The sequence below is a fragment of the Hemibagrus wyckioides genome, linkage group LG18 (assembly GCF_019097595.1).
Source record: "Hemibagrus wyckioides isolate EC202008001 linkage group LG18, SWU_Hwy_1.0, whole genome shotgun sequence".
In the NCBI taxonomy this organism is placed as follows: domain Eukaryota; kingdom Metazoa; phylum Chordata; class Actinopteri; order Siluriformes; family Bagridae; genus Hemibagrus; species Hemibagrus wyckioides.
Genome location: NC_080727.1, coordinates 12,295,843 through 12,319,493, shown reverse-complemented (window position 1 = coordinate 12,319,493; position 23,651 = coordinate 12,295,843). Strand labels below are relative to the sequence as shown.

The 23,651-nt window shown below is 38.6% G+C and overlaps 1 protein-coding gene across 1 annotated transcript; it reads right to left on the bottom strand.

Moving 5' to 3' along the window:
* Window positions 1-152: 152 nt before the first annotated feature.
* fybb (FYN binding protein b) lies at window positions 153-19,271 on the bottom strand. The gene is given in 20 exon segments (XM_058415135.1): window positions 153-682; window positions 1,225-1,256; window positions 1,352-1,385; window positions 1,474-1,627; window positions 2,258-2,357; window positions 2,466-2,514; window positions 3,264-3,304; window positions 5,022-5,114; window positions 5,865-5,937; window positions 6,734-6,753; window positions 6,868-6,991; window positions 7,477-7,636; window positions 7,723-7,849; window positions 8,046-8,089; window positions 8,172-8,194; window positions 8,734-8,786; window positions 10,061-10,166; window positions 13,550-14,510; window positions 19,055-19,159; window positions 19,161-19,271. Coding segments are annotated over 20 exon segments (2,436 nt in total). The 3' UTR covers window positions 153-656.
* Between the last annotated feature and the right edge of the window lie 4,380 nt (window positions 19,272-23,651).

Genomic DNA, 23,651 nt, shown 5'->3' with positions numbered 1-23,651 from the left:
ACATAATAAATCAATTCTCTATGTTGAGAAATAATGGAGCTAATGATCAGCGTGTGGGATAAGTCCCATTTCCTAATAACATTTATGATGTAAACCTATCACCAGCACAGATGGTAACATCTGGTAACAGATTTTATTTCAAGCAGACTGCAGCAGTAACCTGTAATGGAATCTTCTTTATTAGACTACAGAGCAAAGTGACAACAGAGGATAACAGAGGAGAAAAATAACAAAATACTGTCTCTTACATAAATAAGATGTTATAACATGTTATACAATGGCATATAAGCGAAGAGAAAGAGAAATAATCTGAGAGTGGCACACTGGTTTTCTTTGGTAACTGTAAATACTTTACCATCAACAATTAAAGTTGTTTATAAAAAAAAACAAACTTAAGGAGAAAATTCGGTTGAAAATTAATTGTACACACTGCCTCTTTATTCCAAACGTAGTCCATCTGACAGGATGTATGACAGGTCACGTCACAGCTGATCGGCTACTTTTGGGAAAATGGACATTATTTACATTTGACTTTTGTCCACATTGTTCCTTTAAACTGCTGAAAGTGGCAGGTCACTCAGGTCAAAATGTCCTGACAGGGCATTAAAAACAGGCCTGAGGTCCACAGCTGCATCAGGAGGCAGGCACTCTCACAATCAGTTGTCGTTGTCGTAGATACAATCTGGAAATGAAAAGTGATGCAACGAGTCAGTTGTGTCAAGATCACGTCTCACTTCATTCTGTGTGCCGTAATCGTTCAAAACATGAACACACACATGTGCTGAGGTCAGGGTTGCAGGTCACTTGGGGGAAGCGGTAGCTTAGTGGTTAAGGTTTTGTACTACTGATCGGAAGGTTGGGAGTTCCCAGGTTGAAGTCCCAGGACCAACAAGCTACCACTGCTGGATCTCTGAGCAAGGCCCCTCAGATTTAAATGCTCAGTTGTGTAAATGACTGAAATGTAAGTTGTTCTGGATAAGGGCATCTGCACATGGACTACACTTTGGACTGCACAGTTAGATCTCTTATATCCAGTGAAGGTGATGCTGTAATGCTACAAGCTTTTTGCAGAAGGTCCAGGATGGTCAAGTGTTTACATACTTTTGACCACAACGTGTAATAAAGAAATCACAATCTGCAAACTAGTATAGTTAGTTCACTGATACTGTCATAATGTCTAACATGAAAACAATGTGGGAAAAAAAGACCTTTCAGGCCACATACCATCACCAACGTCATCATAGATGTCATTATCTCTGTTGGAGCAGAAGAAAGATTTATTTTTATATATATCTGTGCATTGACACCAAGAAATTATTTGGATAAAGAAGGGTCTGAAAGCAGAACTCACTCAGTCTGGATGTTACTGTGTAAGACGTATCCGACTGAAAACAGAAGGGGGTAGATTTAGTTCATTTCATCCACTCGTTAGTTCAGATGTAGTGATTAAGAAGTGGAGATTGGCTCACTCACATTTTCCATCCTTGTTCCTGCAGATGAGTTTGTCACTATCCACATTGCTGATGACGTCCAGGGTGTCGCCGGCCTGCACTGTCAGATCCTTCCCGCTGCCTTTCTTATTAGCGATTACCGTCACTTGATACAGAACCTGGATCTCACCTTCAAACTGCAAAAATCGACAGAGCTTATTACTAAACATCCTTCTGAAATCACTGAAAATCACATGAAATCACAGGTCATTTTCTAGAACAGCAGAAGTGCAGTTGCAAAACAGAGCTTTATTTTAACGCACTCATTGATATTTTTACATTTTCTGTACCGCTTATCCTACTATGTCAAGGGGAGCCTGGAGACTATCATAGGAGACTCAGGGCACCAGGTGAAGGACACCCTGGATGAGATGCCAACCCATTGCAGGTCACAATCATACACAATATCACACTACAGACAATGTAGAGATGCCAGTCAGGCTGCTTGTCTTTTCTCTGTATGCTTTGCAACTTCTCTGTAAATACAGCTTCAAGAGAGAGGAGAAAATAGAAGTGAGGAAATGACTGTTTATAGTGTAGGTCCTAAAAGGAAACAGGAACTTCAGTAACTGCAGGTAGGAACTAAAATTATGAGAGAGGAAGTGAAGAAACATCAGGCCACTGGCACTATAGGGTTGGTTTGCTGAATGGAATTGATCTGATGTGTTACAGGGAAGCTGAACAATATGTGCCATGTACCAAACAACATAGTGATTTCTAGGCTTATTAATACAGTCTGGTGTTTTCCAACACACTGAACCCAGTACCTTAAACTTCTTCCTGAATTCCTTTTCCTCTTTTTCAAATTTCTTCTGCTTCTTCGGATCATCTATCGGCTTCGGCGGCTTCGGTTTGGAAGGAGGCATGCTGAAAAATAATCATTAATATGGGAGCACATGTGTGAAGGTGTGAAAATGTTTTGTTTAGCGTGGTTTCCTGCTATTAACTGTTTCCTGTCCTGGTGTGATCGCATACCTGCTGGGAGGCTGTGGTGTGTCCACGTCATCATAAACATCATCATTTTCTGAAGAGAAAATGTGAACAAACAATTAACTGTCATCTCATTAACATAGTAACACTATGACACTTTAAATTCACACATGAATTGCAGAAAAAAATGTGCATGTTTAAAACGTCATGACTTAAGTTGGATTTCTTTAATCGACCTGTCTGATCCCTAAATACACATCTGTCCCTGATCAGTATCAAACATCTTCACATCAGTCTCTTCTACATCCCCCAAACGATTTCTCTCTATAGTCGTCCCATTTACCTTTGACAAAGACATCTTATTCACACCCTTGCTAATGATCTCTCAATTAAGATATTGATTTATATTGTGTTTGAGCACAGGACTGTGTGACCATGAGAAAGGACATGTAGAGTCTTCTGGTCAGGTAGCACAATGGAGCAATTATCGCTTAGCTGCACCTCCACCGTTACCTTAAATACCAGATCATTAATTCATGAAATTAGTGCAGAAGTACTGGCAAATTCTTTATGCAAGTTAGTGTCCGTATCACTTCATTGTTACTATAACATTCAGTAGTTACAACACAGCAGTATCAGAACAATCAGGCTCTAATATGCAAACGAATGTCTATCTGGAGAATCATCGGTGGTTCTGTGCCTTTGTATTGAGCATTAAGACCAACATGTACAGCATGTTAATTGTGCTTTATGAACAGAGTGTTATACAGGTGCATGTGCTGTGTGCTGCTCAGTGGTCTGCATGTGTGGTTTAACCCTGTAGCTACACTGTGTGAGCTTTACCTGCGTTATTCTCTGGACTGAACTGTGGAGGTGGAGGAACCCTGAAAATGCACAAGCATAAACATTTAAGACCACACCAAAGGGAAAATAAAAACTCATCTTTAGACATCTGAGTGCACTTTACACATGCCAATAACACTACGTTCACACCTACGATGACTCACAGAGACAAAGCTATTTCCTTCCGGTGACAAGGACGATAGTAAATGTTATGATATGATGTGACAAAAAGTTGAACTTTATGCAAATATAGAGTGTGCAGCAACTATCAGCAGGAGTGAAGACAGTAGAGTGTGCATGATCCATGACGAAGAGCACATACTGCTTCTCCTTCATCTTATATGATACAATACAGATATACACTGCAGAATTTTATACACCAAATCTCTCTCAAAAATGCTTCATTCAAGTGGACTTTAAAGCTATTCTGCCCACTGGTAAACATTATTACTATGGCGACCAGTAGCAAGAACATCTGGTGACTTTATAATACAGCGAATGGTGACTTGTGGACATAAAGTCACTGTATATGTGAACGCAGCTTTATGCACAGCACTCAGAGTGTATTATTTTCATATAATCAGTATGGTCAGAAGTGAGCTATTCCACTTACACCACAACAAACTTTTACAGTGTTAAATTTATTAATCAGTGACATCTTGCACCATTTTATATACCCTAATAGTTATATTTAATGTTGTGGAACCTCGAGAGACAAGACAGTTCCTGTTCTCACTTGCCATCCTTCATCAGCCTCTCCTTTTCTCTCTGTCTTCCAAGAAAGTTTCCAGGGAAATCTGACAGCTGAGACTCTGTGTATCTCCATACATGCTACAGATATACGTCTCCTCACGAAACACCATCAGTGATTATGATGTATTATGTGGATGAGCTGTTATTCTGAAAAGAATAAGGTATCCAAAAGGTTCTAGAAAATAAATGCAAACTCTCTGGCCAATCATAATATACCACAGCGCTATTAAATCCTTTAATCTGATTGGTCAGAAATTCTATAGTAACAACTCCTTCAAAAGGACCTGTTCAACATGAACAAATTAAAAACAGATTTTTATTTAGTGAAGAATTTATGCTTTGCATTTTCTCAGTAACCAGTAAATGAATTCTTTATCTACTTAACTTCAAGAGAGAAAAAAGTGAGGCTGGTATGGGAAGGACTGTTTATAGTGGGTATAACATGATGTACTAACTTGATTCAATGACATTCCATGACGTTAAATGTAACTATAACCTGATAAAAATACAAGGGGTGTGGTACAAGAGGAACAAAACACTTCAGAGCCTGCTGTTTTAGGAAAATAATCCACCACTCTGTCAGTCAGGAAGCAGTTTACTTCTGATATTGACTCAGTCAGTACACTGCTGGACACAACAGTGCCTTAAAGACAAATACTTCTGGATAAGATTATAGTTTGACCTTAGAAGATAATTGTTGGTAGTGCACACAGATCTCTTTTTTTTGAATCAACAGCAAATATTCTGATCAGAAAAGGAAAAAGAAAAAGTCACAAGATGGGTGAAAACTCATGGTCAGTAAGAAAGTGATGTAAGAGTAAGAGTTAAAAAGAGGCATTTGAGGAGGGATTTTTGTATAGATTAGAGTCTGATTTCTTTTGGTGAAGTTGTTCGAGGCCCTGAGAATCATCACAGTAATCACTTTAGTAGCAAAATATAATCGAGGGTGGTTATGATTTTATAAAAGAACATTGTCTGGCTCCATCTTACTAATAGAAAAATTACACGTTAGTGTGGACAGGGCTTTTTCTCCAGTCAGTGGGGGTCTTTAGCATCCGAATGAAGCTGCGTGCTTTGATGAGAGACCTGGGCTCCGGGCTGCCAACGCAGGGACATGACATGGATGATGTATTATGATGTATTATGATGTACAATAAACACACATACACACACACAGCACCTAGTAATCTCTCTATATAGTGAAGGGCTGTCAAAACTAATTGCAAGTAAATAATAGGTACATATAAAAAAATTACATTCTAATGATTTAGATGCCATGTTTAAAACAAAAAATATGAATTACCCAGATCCAGAATAAAAAAACATAAATGAATAAATAAATAAATAAAAAAGGCCAAATTTTTTTTTGTAATCATTAATTTTTAGAAGTATTTCTGTTTTTACCTAGCCTACTAGGGGCAATATATTCAATATACTGTATATAAGTACAAATATTATTTTTCTTCAAAGTAAATGTTGATATCAAGTGCTTGTTCATAAGCATCTAAAATTTGAAAGTGTTGTCTTCAACCTTCACACTGAAAGACGACAGTGTCCTGAATCATTTTATATCCGACTTGCGGCCAGAATTCATCATTCATTTGTTTACGCTGATTGAAAATATCTGATAAGTCGATTTTTTATTCTGTTAGAGCAATGAAAATGCCCTCGTACTGGTATAAACTGCCTCAAAGTCCTCACTAGATTTATACCACATCACAGCTGAATTCTCAGATCTGATTGGTCCGGGTCTATAGCAGCAGAATACTAAAAAGGAATTTGTATGCATTTTTTAAAAAGATATTTGACAGTCCTAAACATATGAACACATCCTCACAATACACTCACCTGACATTAAGGTTGGAATCTTCCAGATCATCGTATATATCGTCAGGTCCCTCTGGTGGTGGAGGCAGAATGACTGAGAACAGCAGAGGGCAGTGTTAGCCATGCTACCCTGTTCTTATACTCACAACAATTTCTCTTTATTTTATTTTCTCTAGTATTTTTTCACATTTTATTGAATCTAATAAATTCAGGGTTGATTCATTAGTGCAATTCGATTTTATTTGTATATCGCTTTTAACAACGGACATGAAGCACAAAGCAACTTTACAGAAATGTAATAAATTCAGGATATCAATTTTTCTGTTTATCTCTAATGATCAAGCTACAGGTGATGGTGGGAAGAAAGAAAAAAAAAAAACCCCTGAGACAATATGAGGAAGAAACCAGACTCAGAAAGGAACCCAACCTCATTGATTTCCCTTCTGCGTACTATATGGTCAAAAAGTTCAGCTGCGCAACCAGGAAATTCATTCTAGGTTTAACATTAAGTCTATCTTGTCTATCTTGTACACTGCTTGAGATTTGACTGCGAAACTGTCCAAATCCACCTTCATGGTAACATTAGTGATTGTGCTTATGTTCTTTAATGTGCTGCATCAATAAAAAAAAGTATCTACTTGGATATGCTGTAGAAATAAAGAAGATTACAATAAATTAAACCCACTGTGTCCTAAACCACATTAGTAAAACTGAACTGGATGTGGTTTTAGCTGAGACATGTGTCTATAATACATTCCACTAGTTTCGTAGCTGAGGTGTAGAAATAAAGAAGTAAATGTCGGACACAAAATTCCCATCTAGGCTGAGAGACTCTAATTTGAATAAATACCGCATTTTGGATGATAGTGAACAAGGCAATTCAGACTCACCTCCTGGACCAGCGATGCTCCTGAAATGAAATATAATTGCATGAATGAACTCAGTTACATGAACACATTTGCATGATTTGCCTGGAGCTCAGTTAGGTTCATGGACAAATTTGGACAGAGTGTTGATACGGTACCTACTGCTTTCCTCCTGAGAGCCCACATCATCATACACGTCACCGTCATTCTCAGGCAGAGCCTTGCTCTGATTCTTCAGAGAGTCAAAGTCGATCTGGACCGACTCAGTCTTCACATAGCCGCCTGGATGGAGAACGACGTTTCAGTGTCTTCAGCATTAAACTGAAGTCTGGATTATATCGTTTTACACAAATACAGTAGCATTCATTTAAATTGTAATTAATTACACTATCTGACATGACATACTGTATCCATCACTATATCCTATTGTATTTCATGTTATGGCATGTCAGTTAAACAAGTTGTCTCCTGTTATTACTTTTATTGCTTTATAGTAACAAGCCTCTCATGTTCCCTCTCATGTTAATAAGACAAAAAAACAACAACAGGTTGTTATGGAAAACATTTGGTGTCTAATTAATATGGACATTTTGTGCCTAATTTATATGGAGAATTCAGTAGTGCTGTAAAATAATTGATTTTAAGGTGTAGATCTGCTCAGTTTCACTATCAATCCTGATGAGAAGAACACCTAAGATGATGATCTAGTTTGTAAACAGAAAGAGATACAGAAATATTAGTAAAGAAATGTGATTTGCGATACTCACAGGATCCGTCTTGAGTCCTGCCCAGCCATCGGCCCTCGGGGTTGTCTGTAATCCGGAGGATATCAATCGAGTCACCCTGTTTAAAGCTAAGGTCATTCCTGCCGCCCTTACAGTCTACTCTCGCTTTCACTTTATGGATGACTTTCAGGGGCCCAGTCAGCTGCAGAAAGCAAACATTACATAAACATTTCATATGATGGCCATTTTATTTATTTTTTATACATTTAATGACCGATCAGGCCTCACTTTGAATTTCTTTCTGGCCTCTTGTTCTTTTTTTTCTCGTTCCTTCTGGTCTTTCTTTTCTTGCTCCGCTCGCTTTTTCTCTTCCTTTTCCCGTTTCTTTTCTTGCTCCTTCACCTCGGGTGCAGACCTGAAGTGACCACCAACACAGAAACAGATGTAGGTTTTTTGGAGTGTACTGCGGTTAAAAAATCTGCTTCTTATACCAAGACACATTTGTGCTATAGGCACAGTGAAACCGGCATGCTAAGCTAATCAGCACCTGCTTCTCATCAGCAGAAACAGAACTACATGTGGTCAGGGAAAAAAAAAAAAAACAAGCCTACCATCCATCAAGTTCCTCATACGTCTCCCCGTCACTTCCACTTCCCTGTGCAGATGACAGTAATTGAAGACCAACCGTCACAGTCAAATTTAACAAAGAGAAATACAGTTACCATCACCGTTCTTACCTCGTCTTGTCGCCCTGCCTTACCTGCAAAAACAAAAACGTGCAGATTCAATCACTTCTTTTTAAATGCTCGCTTAACTCAGATTCGCCCATTTAGAATTTAACTAAATGGTCAAAGTCTTCGTTCATGAAACAAAAATAGCTGTATTAGGTACTGCAATGCCAAACTGTCACATTGTCTAACAAAATTAGAAATACGCTGTAGATTTTTAAAGTGATTTGTACATGTAATGTGTATATGCACTTTGTTAATAGAATAGGAATCATATCTATGTGTAAATGTACACACCAAAAAAGAAAATGCAAAACATCCTTGTATGTATGTCCCTATGTATGCGAGCTTAGCAACAGATGACTCATGCTAGCAGCACTACTCTAAGTGATTGTGTGTTATGTCAGACATTTCCGTGTTTTTGTTTCAAAAGCCGTTTCAAGAACGTAAAAAAACCCCACATATCATCCGCAAATCATTAGAGAATATTTCAAATGTAGATTTTTATGTTCAAATTTGATACTAAAGCCTTCAGTTTATAAAATGTTCTGCGCTAGCTGTGTTAGCTCACCAAATGAGTCACTCAGGTCACCCACATCGTCATACTCCTCCTCTTGCTGGACTCTGCATTAGAAAGAATAAATATAATAATAATAATAATAATGCTCTTTTTATCACAGCATTGTTAAATTCTAAATTCTGAATTTTCTATAACAGTAATTCTGACTCATATTAATTTTATAGTAACAGCTGGTTCTTTAGCTAGTGACTTGCGTGGCAGATGCATAAGATAAAATTGAAACATATTAGCAAAAGAAAGGAATAAAAACTCGGGACATGATTTTCTAGAAAACTATTCAACTTCAGGGTGGTAAGAGTGACTCTGCTTCATGTTGTGGCCATATCACAACATGCAATCGTTGATTAGTTTTCTATAGCAGTAAGCCTCCAAGTGTTGTTCCTTATATAGTGAATAAAAATGAATAAACCTCCGCATTAGGTACGTTTACGTGCAGCCAAATAATCAGTTTTTAATGTAATTGAATTGAAAACTCAAACACCTCAATTGATCCGATTGAGCTCAATCTAAATGAAATTTAGTTCAGATCATGAGGTATGGTGTAGGTATGAAACCATCTGCTACAGAGGAAAAAAATGAGCCATGTAAACCTTTGCAAATAAGTGTTTTTGGGTTCAGAAATACCCTGTGCACATGCGCAGTGCACTGGTGCGTATGTTTATTTATATCAGGGAATGTGGTAGCTTAGTGGTTAAGGTGTTGGACTACTGATTGGATGGTTCTGAGTTTGAATTCCAGGTCCACCGAGCTGTCGTTAAGTTGTCTTTTATTTGTCACATATAAATTACTGCACAGTGAAATTCTTCGCATATCCCATCCCTGTGGGTTGGGGTTAGAGTGCAGGGTCAGCCATGATACAATGCCCCTGGAGCAGGGTGGGTTGAGGCTCAAGGGCCAAACAGTAGCAGCTTGCCAGTGCTGGGGCTTGAACCCTGATCTCCCAGTCAATGGCCCAGAGCCTTAACCACTTGAGCTCCCACCACCCTTAACCCAAGGCCCTTGCCCTCAGTTGCTCAGTTGTATAAAATGAGATAAATTGTAAGTTGTTCTGGATAAGGGCGTCTTCCAAGTAGCGTAAATGTGAACATTGTGTTAATGCAGAGCTTTTGTTCTGAATATACAGCATGTAATGCACATGTAACACCAGATTATTGTGTTTAGGGTACAAATAAACTATGCTTTTGGAATGTACAAACAGATCAACAAAAATGGGCTCATTTATACATACCTACAGGCTGGCAGTGTGTGTATGTGCGTACTTTAAATTTGATTTCAGACTATATATTCTGAATTAAACATGTGTTAGGATGTTACTGACATGGGTCCTGGAGGCCTTGGGGGCAAAGTTGGAGCTGCTTGGCTGCTGGGGTGTGATGCTGGAGGAGGAGGAGGAGCGAGAGAGCCTCCCTTCTTTATTTCAGGTCCTGAAAAGAAAAAAAAGCTCACTTAGAATGCTTATATTTCTATTAGAGCAGAGTAAAAGCTGATTACAAACGGTCACAGTGTCAGCAGTACAATAGCTCTTATTGCTTTCATTACACTTCCAGTGTTTGTGGTTGCTTTATTAATTAGATGGTTGCTGCATAAAAAAAGGTGTGATTTTCTGTGTTGTTTTGAAACTCGCTAACATTTTACAGGCTTTTGTATTCTTGTAGCTTGTTCGTCATCCGTTGGGGGTTTGGGTTGGCATTTACACTTGCATAACCTGGATGAAAGACCTCCTAAAGTTGTCAGAGCAGTCAGATTATTATTTTTTCAATAAAAGTGCACAGGGCACAGAGGTTTAGTGGTTAGCATGTTTGCCTCACCCTCAGGGGTTGGGGGTTTCATTTTGACCTTTGCATTGTGTATGGTGTTTGTAGGTTCTCCCCATGCTTCGGGGATTTCCTTTGTTGTAGGCAGATGGTCATCTCTAAATTGTGTGAAAGAGTGTGCGATCATGGAGAAACGTAGTTTTATTTCACTACTGCATTAGCCATATATGGTTGAAATGACAATATATATGGTTGAAAAGCTTCTTGACTTGACTTAAGGCATATTAACCGCATGCATTAAATCTTCATGAGACATTATGCTACCAGAATTAACTATAATATTATTAAATAAGTGTGTATGTGATACAGTATAAATACAGAGACGGAAACTAACAAACTACATGTACTTTCGTTATGGTACATGAGTACACATACAGGTCACTGTAATTTAATACAATTAAATCATAGTGTGTAGACTTCAGAATTAATCCACTTCATGATATCATACCTGAAATTGCAAAAAAAATAAAAAGTCCATTTAACCCCAGTTAGAATTGTTAGCCGATTGTTAGTGACAAAAGATGATCCTTGGATAGATCTCTGGCCAAAAAAAAATATCCAAAATCTTTCAGCTTTACATGCTTCAAATGAAACAGGCAATATCAGCATTTCGCAGCTCCAACCTTTAGAAATAAGCATAGCATAGGTAAGCCACTAGCTAGCTGGATTGAGCTAGCCAGATCTTTCTGTGTGCACTCTATAGTAAATTACATTTACTTAAATGACTTCTTGTGTAAATATATCTCTATATCTAAGTGCTGCTACAGCCATAGGTAATGCTCAGGGTAATATTTAAGGGTTAAGGTTAGCAAGCTAATGAAATCCCTACAGATTTTGGTCAGTCAGTCAGTTCATTTTAATTTTCGGCACCAACAACCATACCACAGTTAAAGTCTCAAAGACATTATTTCCTCAGTCTGATGTTTCATATGAACATAAACTGAAGCTCACATACATAGTGAAATGAAACAACGTTTTTCCAGGACCTGGTGCTCCATAAACATACAACATAAAAGTCAAAATATGAAAAAAAAACAACACAGAGCTAGGACCAAGGTTTATGTCCTAGCCACATAAAGTGCAAAGTGTGCAACTAGGTGCTAACAGTGCAAAGACAATACAGTGCAAAAACAGTACAAAAAGAAAAAGTACAAAAAGAAAAAGACAACACAAGAACAAGTCACTTATCGCCGAAAGAAAAAAGAACATGTGTAGTGAAATGTAAAAAAAATGAAATGGAATAAAAATGAAATGATGTACAGAGTAGCAGCAGTTGAGGTAGTGCAAATAGAAATAGGCATAGACATAAATATAAACATAGCAGCGTACTGAAATAATAACAGGGTTGAAGTAGTGCAATAAATAGTGAACAATATAAGTTATGTATGTGTGTGTCCACACAGGTGAAAGTGAGTGTGTTAATTTATTGGTGGAAGATAGCATGTTGGCCAAACAAATTAGAAAACAGTTTAATACTGAGACCTCATCTATTTTGTTGACCTTTTTTTCAACTTCTAGCACTGCTAGTGAGTTCAGCACGCTAGTAGTAGTGTTGTCAGCTGATTAGATGGGACTGCAATATCCTTAGTTGTCTCTAAACAAACACTTTATATGTGTTCACTTTTAAGCTATTGTATTGTACAAGGTGAGTCATTAATAACATACTATGAATATGATCAAGTTTTATAGTATTATTATTATATCTATTGTGTTGATGGCATAGTATCAAGTATAACATTAAACTGGATCCAGATCAGTTTATGGTAGAATTGAAATATGAGATTATAACGAAGGTTAAAAATTAGTAATTGATGTAGTAAATATCTGGTATTGTGATATATTTACTATGGCTAATTTTTGCAGTACAGAGTTCGCAAAAACTTTGAGCATGGTTAAGGCCCTTCTCCCAAAAAGTGATGCATGAGCACTTTAAACTCATACAGCAAGCATCTTCATAAAGCAAAAAAAACCCACACATAAACAAATAACAAATAAATAAAAAATAATAAGGGAACAATGATGTAATAAAGTGATTTAGATTAAGATATTGAAACAACTAATCAGATTTCAGTCAGTCTGAACGGAGATTCATTTGTCTCCAAGTGTATTTACATGCGCGTAAAATCTTATCAGGATTCAATCCAGATAAAAGAGGAATAAAATGACCAGGTATGAACGGGGAGAAAATAATTTACTAGTGCTTGTGTCCGTTGTCTGGTATCAGCCCAAGAGAAATAGAGTGTAGAGTGTCTTTGCTGACAGTATTGGTGAAATTAGCTAGAACTGGCAACCCCAGACCAGCTGAGCTCTGTTATAGTTGTATTCACACTGAAGCAGACTAAAGACGAAAGCTTTCTCTCAACTTTGTTCCCGTTTTGTGCTTCCCAGTTTTTGTGCTTCAGCTGACAATACAATGACAAATAAGGAAGTTAAATGTTTATGCAGTGAGAACAGTATTACTTTTAAACAAGGCTTTAAAACTAGGATGGCAATAAACCTGAAGTTTGTGTATCATCTAAATTATGGCCTAATAATTCATAAGGTTTGAATATATTGTGACTGCAGGGCTTGTGAAAGTGTACATGAAAAACAAGAGCTGTCTAAGTCGAGGTGATGGAGCTAGGAGCCTGTAAATAGATCTTAAACCACAGAACATTCTGGGTCATCACATAATGAGAAGTTGTGAACATTAGAGGATGTCACACTAGACCATGTGATGTACACTCCCATCTTGAAGGGCAAAGAGGAAGTTGATATCAGAAACTATTCTGTCCACTGGCTTGATGCTATTTTGTTTCATTTACAATACTGGTTTATATTAAGGGTGTATTGGTACTGGTAGCTTGGACTGGTGTAAATGGAAAAGTGAAATATATCTTACTTAGCTGTGCATGATAATAAAAAATGCCTAGCAAAAAAAAAAAAAAGCTCTTAGCAATTAGTTTAATCTCTCAGACTGTCGAATGACAAGAACAGCTCAATTTTGCACTCACCCTCACCTGGAGTTTCAGCGCCCTTCTTGAACTTCTCAAGGTTGACTTTGGGTGGTCTGTTAGGTTTGCTTGGCGGACTGCCGAGAGCAAGAATGTTAGTTAATGGATTTCTTTTTGGGGCTGAAGGATCATCTTTCACTGTTTGTGCATTAAATCCAGAGGGTTTGGTCTTGAAGGCAGGTTTACTTTGTGGGACCACAGGGCCTCCCGCTTGCAATTCTTTTGAGCTTTCAGATTTCGACTCTTCCTTTGCTGCTTCTTCTGCCTTGCTGAAGAGATTTTGGGCAGCACGGAAGCTGGAATTGTTAAGATTTGCGCGCGAGAACGGTTTTGCCAGCTGATCCTCCTCCTTGCCGTCTTCTGGCTGCTGCCGAAGTACATTGATGGCACTCTTTGGTTTAGGAATCATGGCTATTTTTGCTGGGGTATGGCTGGCGATACCAGTGCTTTCATTGTTCTCAGTTTTGGTGGTCTTGAAAGGTTTGGCTGTCACAGGTGGTGGCTTGGGGAACGTGTTCTTGACCTCTGTTATCAGCGGCTTCTGTAACGGTAGCTTTGGCTTGGATTCACCGTTCTGGTTGGAGTCTGGTGGTTTGGGTTTCAAGGGTTTAGCAAAAGGGGGTTTGCTATCTTCGTTTGCAATCGCATTCTCAAACCTGCTGGCGATGGATTTAGGCTTTGGAGACTCCCGCGACTCTGATGCACTGTTGTTGGAGGCTATGTTCTTCAAGTAGCTGGGTTTAGGGGTGGTGGAGTTAGCAGCAGCAGAACCGCCCGAGAGGCAGGCCTCCAGAGCAGGTTTCTTGGACGGCACCATGGGCCCTGATAGGGTTGGGTGGACAGCGGTTTTTGGACGTGCAACAGCAGGAGTAGGAGCAGCAGGAACAGCAGTACTTCCTTCACTTGAGACACCTGCAGTCTGAAAACGAGCCCGAATGGCTTTCACATCTGATTTGTTGTCCTGCAAATGGACACAGACCAAGAGTAAGAGAATTAGAAATAGAAGTAGGAAACACAAAAAGCCATTGTGCATTTATCACAAATTTACATCTTCAATAATGATACCAATTAAAAGACTAGTTCAATAAAAACTGGAGGAAAAAACGTCCATTAGAGGCATGTTTTCAATACAACATGAGATGTACAATTCCTCTACTCATCTCTGTCCTTATCAGAGTTTTCTTATCTGTATTATATATCCTTTTCTTTTATATATGCACTATGCTAGACCTCGTTCATAATTGTAGTTACAAAAGCCTTTACATTGCCAGAAATGACCTTAAAAATGACCTTCATTACACAACTAGAAAAGCATCCATTGTTAAAAAAAGAATTTTACCTTCTCTTCTGTAGACTCCTGTGCAGCTCTGACCGTGAGCACACAGGAACTGGGTAAATTAAACACATTAACTATACTAGCAGGAAGCTCTACTGTTTTCAACCAATGACAAATGTGTTATCTGAACTGAAACCTATGATGGTTTTTGCAGATGACCTGTCTACAAGAAAGAAATGTCACTTTGTTCTGTGTCTTTTGTTTTTTGTTTTTTTCAATTGCTTCAGGAAGAAAGATATTTGCTTGAAGATTCCATATATGATTAAAAAGTGGAACATAGTTAATAACTTTTTATCATTTAGAATCTGTTATGATTTTAACCAAGTAAAAAAAATGTTTCTTTAGGTGATTTTAAAAAGCACTATTTCCTCTGTATTATGTAGATAAATGAAGAAGCCTGGCTGACCCACTTGGGCTACAGCAAGAAACCTTTCTATATTTCTGCATAAAGATGATCAGATTTTTACTCAAGTAGACAAAATGAAACCGATCAAACAAATGACACAAAAATATTATCATTTATTTACTGAGAAAAGTGATATAGTATTACATATATGTGAGTGGCAAAAGTATTTAAACCTTTCTTTTCAGTATCTGCTGTTTGACCCCCTTGTAGAGCAATAACTGCAAGTAAACGTTTCCGGTCACTATCGATCAGTCCTGTACAACGGCTTGGAAGAATTTCAGCTTATTCCTCAATACAGAACAGCTTCTGTTGGTGGGCTTCCCTACATGAACTGCTTGCTTCAGGTCCACAGGTCCACAACACGTCTATTAGATTAAGGTCAGGACTTTGACCTGAACGTTAACTTCTTTAACTGTGGACAGATGTCCTGACCTGAGATGCCCTTTAAAACATGCTGATATAATTCTGAATTCATTGTTCCATCAATGATGTGAACTCATCTTGGGCCAAATGCAGCAAAGCCATGACACTGCCACATGTTTCACAGTTGGGATATGCTGGAATGCAGTGTTTTCCTTTCTCCAAACAGAACACTTACATTTCTGTCATTTATCCAGAGCAGCTTGCATTTCATCTTTTTAACAACTGAGTGTTAAGGGCCTTGTTCAGGGGCCCAGCAGTGGCAGCTTGGTGGATGCTGGATTTGAACTCACAACCTACTGGTTAGTAGTCCAATGCCTTAACCACTAAGCTACCACATCTCTTTATGCATCGCATTTAAACCAAAAATTAGTGTAGTGTATAGTAGTGGCTTGCTCCTTGCAAATCTGCCATGCACACCAAGGTTCATCAGTGCCCATCATCTCCTGATTAACATTAACATTAGCCAACATAAGAGAGTAGTTACCCTGGGTTCCTTTGTGAACTCATGGCCTGTTACACGCCTTGTTCGCGGAGTGATCATTGTTGGTGGACCACTCCTGGGGAGGCTGGATTGTACATAATATGTCTGACTGTGGATTGTGGAGTCCAAACTCCTTCAACAGCCTTTAGCTCTTTTTCTGAGGTCATCATAAATCTCATTTGTTCGTGCCATGATACACTTCCACAAACACCTGTTGTGAAGATCAGGCTTTAAATAAAACAGGGCACTCACTGACACCTGATTGACATCCCATTAATTGAAAACAGATGGACTTTCATTTGACTTTCAAATGAACTGATAATCCTAGAGGTTCACATACTTTTTCCAACCACAGATACATAACAGTGGATCATTTTTCTGAATAAATAAATAACTAGGAATAATATTTTTGTCTCCTTTGTTTGATTGGGTTGACTTTGTCTATTTTTAAACTTGTGAAAATCTGATGATGTTTTAGGGCATATTTATACAGAAATGAAGAAAATTCTAAAGGGTTAAAAAAAACTTTCAAGCACCACAGTATAAAAGAGAGGGTGGCTTTGCAGATGGCAGCATTTCTTATGGATGACACTTCAGTGTCTCTAACTATTAATTGTAGTATTAATTCAGTGGAAGATCACTAATTGGTCACTAATTGGTGACTCAGTGATTGGTTGTTGGGAACATGGCTTGAGCCAGTGCACCACAGTCTTACCACACTGGTGATGAGTCGAGTGAACCTGCTCTTTTAACTGGTATAACCAGCAGCTGTGTCATGAACAGTAGAGCCGTGTGAAGTGTAGCATAGTTATTAATGCATGTTCAAAACGTCACTCTGTTTGTCACAGGTCTCGAAGAGTTTTCATGGCTAGACCAGTTTGTCTGGTCATTTTTAATGTTAACATGCAAATAACATGACATTTTGGAGTATGTGAAAAGCTTTATGGTGCTAACAATAATGCACTCTTCCATGGTGTCCTGGCAGCAGCCTCATTTTGTTCCTTTGTTGGCACTCAGACCCGGTTATCAGGTCTGAAGTGGCAGCTGGACAGGTGCACTGACGCACCCTTGGATAATGAGCACTGTGGGACACCAGGAAGTACAGATAAGCTCAGGAAAAGCATTCTTGCCCTATTGACCACAGACCGGACTGTTAGAAAACAGAAGTTTGGTGTTTGACATAGGAACAGGAATTAGTCAACATCAATTACACTATCACTGTTGCTATAACGAGAGTGGGTTATGTACTTCCTGTAGCCTGGACAAAAATGTTTGAGTCACAGCATAGTAAAATGAACACACTTCCCTCAGCCTTTTTCATGTAAAGGCCAGACCTTGTCTTGCTTGTGTTTGATCCTTGTTCTGCTGGTCATGCCGGTATCAGTGGTTTCCCACATAAATAGAGTGAATTCTCACTTTTTAGATGCTACAGCAGCTTGTGTTAGAATTTTAAGAGATAGAGGAAACAGACAGAAATAGACTTACAGTAATATTATTCTCCCCATAAGGTCTTCATGCGATCAAAGCAGCTGCATGTCAATTCGTTTTTTTTATTGCACTTGAATTATTATAACTGCCACTATACAATACCCAATAAATATTTAAGACCATATAAGACTTCACTGTGGCACAAAACGTAAAGTTAGAGCTTTACCTCTGATTGTTACAAGGTGCTGATACTGGAGACTCCTTCCAGAAAAAACGGCTTACAGAAAACCGTCATCATATAAACTGTTACGTTTTTCCGTGTCAAATAACAGCGCATATTTTGTTCACTCCTTCATTATCAAGTCCCTGTGCATCTGTTACTATGGAAACAATAACGAATGCAGTAATAAAACGCTGTGATTTGTAGCTGTACTCCTGTCAGACAGGCTGTTACAGAAAATTCAGTCAACATCGTCTGAGTCGAGAATTCAGCAGTTTAGATCTTTGTACATGGTGTCCCAGAAAACAGCGTGAACCGCTCTCAGATCCTATAATAATGTTAAAGGAAAAAGTGTGACGAGATGAAGGTGTTATTAAAAGGAGCACTTGGAGGGGAAACGAATTTGGCCTTTATATAATACACCATAATTTCCACTCAAATTATGAAGCCCCCTATATTATAGAACTTCAACTACTTAATGTTCAGCTGAAAGCGTTAACATTTTTAACGTTTTTTAATGTACTATCAACTTAAACTCTGAACCTTTACACATTCTACTAAAAATTTTTTTAAGGAAACAAGGAAAGGGACATTCCCGTGTCTCCTGATACTGTTTCCATGTTAACATTTTACCCATGAGGACTTGCTTAAAGAAACTGCCTAAATCAGTGTGCAATACTAATACAGGTCTACGATTACAATCGACCCAGTGCAAGTAACCACTAACCAGTACATTAGTGTTGGTCAGAACACAGCCAGACGAGTGTATATACACTGGCAGTGAGAACAGAGCTGGAAAATTGTATGAGAGTAGACAGTGTTAAAAGCAAAGAGGAACACTTGTTCATGAAGCAAGCAGAAAAACTTCGCTGGCTTACACAATACCGTTTGATATTGCAAAAACACCCCTCAGAACTTCCAAACCAGTTTCAGCTTGTCACATAAGGGACACTTGGCTGAAATAGATGTTTAAAACACCCTCTATGCATTTTGTCAAACACATGCCATGTAACTTGACAATACTTCCTTTAGGCAAAGTGGCATCAATACAATTGTCATATAATTTAGTGCCAGACAAAAAGAAAGCAGTGTCAGCACTACACATACGATGTCCACTGTGCTGTCCAATTCACTGAGCTTTATCAAGTCCACAGAAGCACTGAGAAGCTGCTCCTAAACAAACCAGGAAAAAAGGTGAACACTTCACTTACCATGATGGTAGTGGGCTCCTGCTGTGCCTGATTCACAGATTCACAGACTGATTTCACTAGCTTGTGTGTGTGTGTGTGTGTGTGTGCGTGCATGTGTGTCTGTTTCTGTGTGAGAGGCTGTTTGTCGGCTGACAAGTGAGCGCTGCTTGCGACTTCCCCTCACAGCTGAGGCGCTGCAGCTCACATGAAAGCCTATCACTTGCTCCATCTCTGTCATTTGCGTATTCCATACTGAGCTTCTGTTCTTTCCAAAGACAGACAGTAGACAGGTTTTATTTCCGCTGCAACACCTGCACTGCTGCTCAGGCCTTTCTTTTTGTAAAGCATACCAAAACAAACAGCACCAGCAAACATGCGTATTATAGTTATAGTGTGTTCACAGGACATTACAGATTTATTTCATGAACATAGCCCAACATAATGTAAATACATACTTTATCATGGCATCATATAAATATGTAAATATGTACCTATTTATTTTTCAGAGCCTTTTAGAGATATTTATTAAAATCCTCTGTCACTCACGTATCATTCTACCTAAAAAACAGTGGCAGCAATTCAGCTTGTGTGGTGCAGGATGATCCACAGACTGCTTTCCTTTTAAAGGAGAATCCTCTTATTGACTACAGAGAACAGGGAAAATGTCAAAAAAAAGAAAAGTAACTTACATGATCAGAACTATGATACTTTGACATACAGTCGTTTAAGATGTTTACATAATTTACTCCTCATGCTTCCCCACAGGAGATCAGCTTGACATCAGAGGAGAGTGGTCAATCTTTTTGCTGAACACATCATTCTTCATAACGATTTCTTTTTTCCATTGGCAAGACACTTGAAGGATGTAATACATGTAATACAGATAAGGCATAAAATTATGACCATCTACCTAATATTTTGTCGGTCCCTTTTTTGCTGCCAGAACAGCTCTGACCTGTGATGCACTGTGTATTCTGACACCTTTCTATCAGAACCAGCATTAACTTCTTCAGCAGTTTGAGCAACAGTAGCTCGTCTGTTGGATCGGATCACACGGGCCAGCCTTCACTCCCCATGTGCATCAATGAGCCTTGGCTGCCCATGACTCTGTCCCTGGTTCACCACTGTTCCTTCCTTGGACCACTTTTGATAGACACTGACCACTGCAGGCCGGGAACACCCCACAAGAGCTGCAGTTCTGGATGCTCTCATCCAGTCGTCTAGCCATCGCATTTGCCCATTTTTCCTGCTTCTAACACATCAACTTTGAGGACAAAATGTTCACTTGCTGCCTAATATATCCCACCCACTAACAGGTGCCATGATGAGGAGATAATCAGTGTTATTCACCTCACCTCTCAGTGGTCATAATGTTATGCCTGATCAGTGTATAATGGATGTCTCTGATTGCAGGAAAAGGAAACGGAGCTGATTTAAATGTTCAGAATTCCAAATCTATGAGGTGTTTATGACTCAGTCATCATCGTGATCTATTAATGTTCTGTGATTTGAAAACAAAGAAAATTCACAGGTAAATTTAGGAAATCTACATATAGTCTGGCACGTTGAACAGCCAAGAGACGAAAACATCCTTCTGTATTTCTAATTTAAACGAGTATCCTAAACCAGATGATCTTTCTGTTTTATTTGGGATCTGATACCACAGAGTTGATCTCCTCGATCTAAGTCACTGCTTACTGCCCCATCCTCCAAAAAAATGTCTTTAGATCCAATAATTCAGTATGGCTCTAGTCCAAATAATAAAGTTAATCCATCCATCCATCCATCCATTGTCTATACCCGCTTATTCCTAATTAGGGTCACGGGGGTCTGCTGGAGCCTATCTCAGCCCACATAGGGCAAAAGGCAGGGGTACAACCTGGACAGGTCAAGTTAATCCAGTTAAACAATATTGTTTTTACTAATGAAAACTGTCAAGAGTACATTAGGGCAAGGGTAAAGTAACACAGCTGTATATAATAAGTTCTGCTTCTTCTAAAGAAAGTACAGAATTGTGCAATGTGAGCAAATGTCACTTCAGCAACCGCTACTGGAAATAAGTATCAGAAAGGAAGAAGTAAATATTTAATTAAATTAGGTGCAGCGTGGACATTAGAACACCAATATGGAGCGAAGAACAATATTTAACATTAAACTAAACAATCAGTGCTGTAAAGTGTCTCTAAAATATGTGTAGCGTTCACTAATGAATCTCAGCTTCATTTCTCAGCTTCAGAATCTAGCATTACCCTTGGTGAAGAATTATAATGATAATGGGTTTTGTATTGTCTTTGAATAAATATACTTCAAAAAAATCTCCTATTTTCAGTGTGAAATTAAGCTCATTAAACAATAATCTCTTTTTTTGCCATTAATTTTGTTCTATTCCAGGTTATAAACCTGGTTTTGTTCACTGGAGTTCTAGTTTTGATTGAATCTGAATGAGTCTCACTGCCTGCTTGGGTAATAAGCATTAAATGTGTATGAATATTAAATAATATTTTCAGGTGTTGTACTTAAACCTGGTTACCATGAATATCGATCCTAATTATAATTCCACATATTCACTTCCTCATGAAAACAAATGAAGCTGTGCTGTAGTTGCTGTATGTATGTATTTTATAACTGGGGGATTTATTTCTTTTCTTGTGTTTTGATTGTATGAATTAGCCTAGCTTAATTGACAAATGAGAATAGAACCTTTATTATTTTTACTTATTAGAACAGAGAGGTCAGGGGTGCAAGTGCAGCTTCTGCCACTTGGGGGCAGTGTCCTTAAAACAGAAAAAGAATTTTTACACTCATTAATTACCTGCTTTATTACAATAATTTTACAGGACATATTTTAATGTGTAGGTCATCATTTGAATGCGAGTTTGTGCTCAATCAGCCACACACAAACACACACACACATTCACACACACACACACACACGTTCACACACACACTCAGCTTGGTCTGTGTGCCCTTAACTACACCAAGCCTTTTTATGTGTTTTGACCCAGTTTTATCCGCTCATGTCTTTGCCTCGTGTTATTCAGTCTGTTTGCTCTTCACCTCACCATGGAATGCGTATGTTTTGGATTTGTCTACCTTTGTTCGAATGAAAGCTGTTTCCACCTCCATTACTTAACAGGCAATAACTCTGCTTCACATCAAGGCCACACCACAACACCGTATCATCAACTACTTTTTTATGACAGCATGTCCCCAAGTGTTTTATCGCACTATAAATCTCTGAACGTTGTGTTTCTACAATATTATGTGCACTGTAATCTGTGCATAGCCCACTGATTTTGTGTAGACCACTGCTTATTTCTGTTGTGTGTAGCATTGCATTTTTTCCAATACATACATACCAACCTCATGTCACAACAGGAAGTGCTGACTAATTCCATTTGACATGCGCAGGTAGTCTGGTTATGGCCATTTAATCAGATTTAACCCTGATTTCCTCTATCTGTTTTAACCTAGTTGTCAAAAAAGTATTTTGATATAATAAACCTATTTATTTCTTCATTGTAGCAGACTTGTTAGTGCTTCAATTTACCCCACTGGGTTCTGTCATTGGTATAACATTAGAGCAAAATATTGCTGAGATGGACAAATAAATAACAGGCCAAAACCGGGTGGGTTTGGCTACTGATGAAGGTTGGCAGGAAGGCACATGCATCCTTCTGACTTCCCAAACCTTCAATTGACTTCAAGGTAGTTTTGGTTGGATTGCTTGGTGTGTGTGGCGTGTGTGTGTTTGTACGTATGTCTTGACAAGGACAGAGCACCAGTGGCTAGGATTGCTAAAGGATCAGAATACAGCAGGTTTCCAGAGATGGGTGCTATATAAGCTACCAATTCCAAAGAGGACTGGGGAGTTTATAATGGTGCATAATACAGAGTTCAATAGCTACCATCAAACACATAGCATACTATAAGTGCACCTTGTAAGACAAGGGCCAAATTGTGACAACTGGGTCAAAGCTCCCCCCAAAACTGCATGTCTTATGGAGTTTTCCTGGTATGCAGGGGATAGTACTAACCAAAAAATGACAACCGGTAATCTGAAGACAGGATCAATAGCACCCAAGGGTCATTAATGTGTGTGGGGAGTGAAGGTTAGCTCATCTAGTCTGAACCCACAAATTGCTGAAAAAGTTAGTGCTGGCTATGATAGAAAGGTCAGAACACACAGTGCATCACAGCTTCCTGCAGATAACAGGAAACCTTTGCAGTATCTACAAAGTCCTGTGAGCATTAGAATTGGACCAAAGTGAAATGACCTGTTTTGTCTGGTATGTACGTGATGTGTCCTGGTATTCATGTTACTCTGACACGTACCACCTACATAATTATTGCTGCAGACTAAGTACAGCTCTTCATGGCAATGATATTCCTAATGCCAGCAGGATTAATGCTCCCCACTACACTGCAAACACTGTTCAGGAATGGTGTGAGGAACATGACAAACATAAGGTGTTGACTTGGCCTTTTTTCCCCAGAACTCAGCTATTGCAAAATAACCCACAATGGGGTAGTGCAATTAAAAACCATCACCGATACCACTTCTGCACCAGGATAGTTGTTACAGTGCCTTATTTCTACAAATTCCCATTCGTTCTAT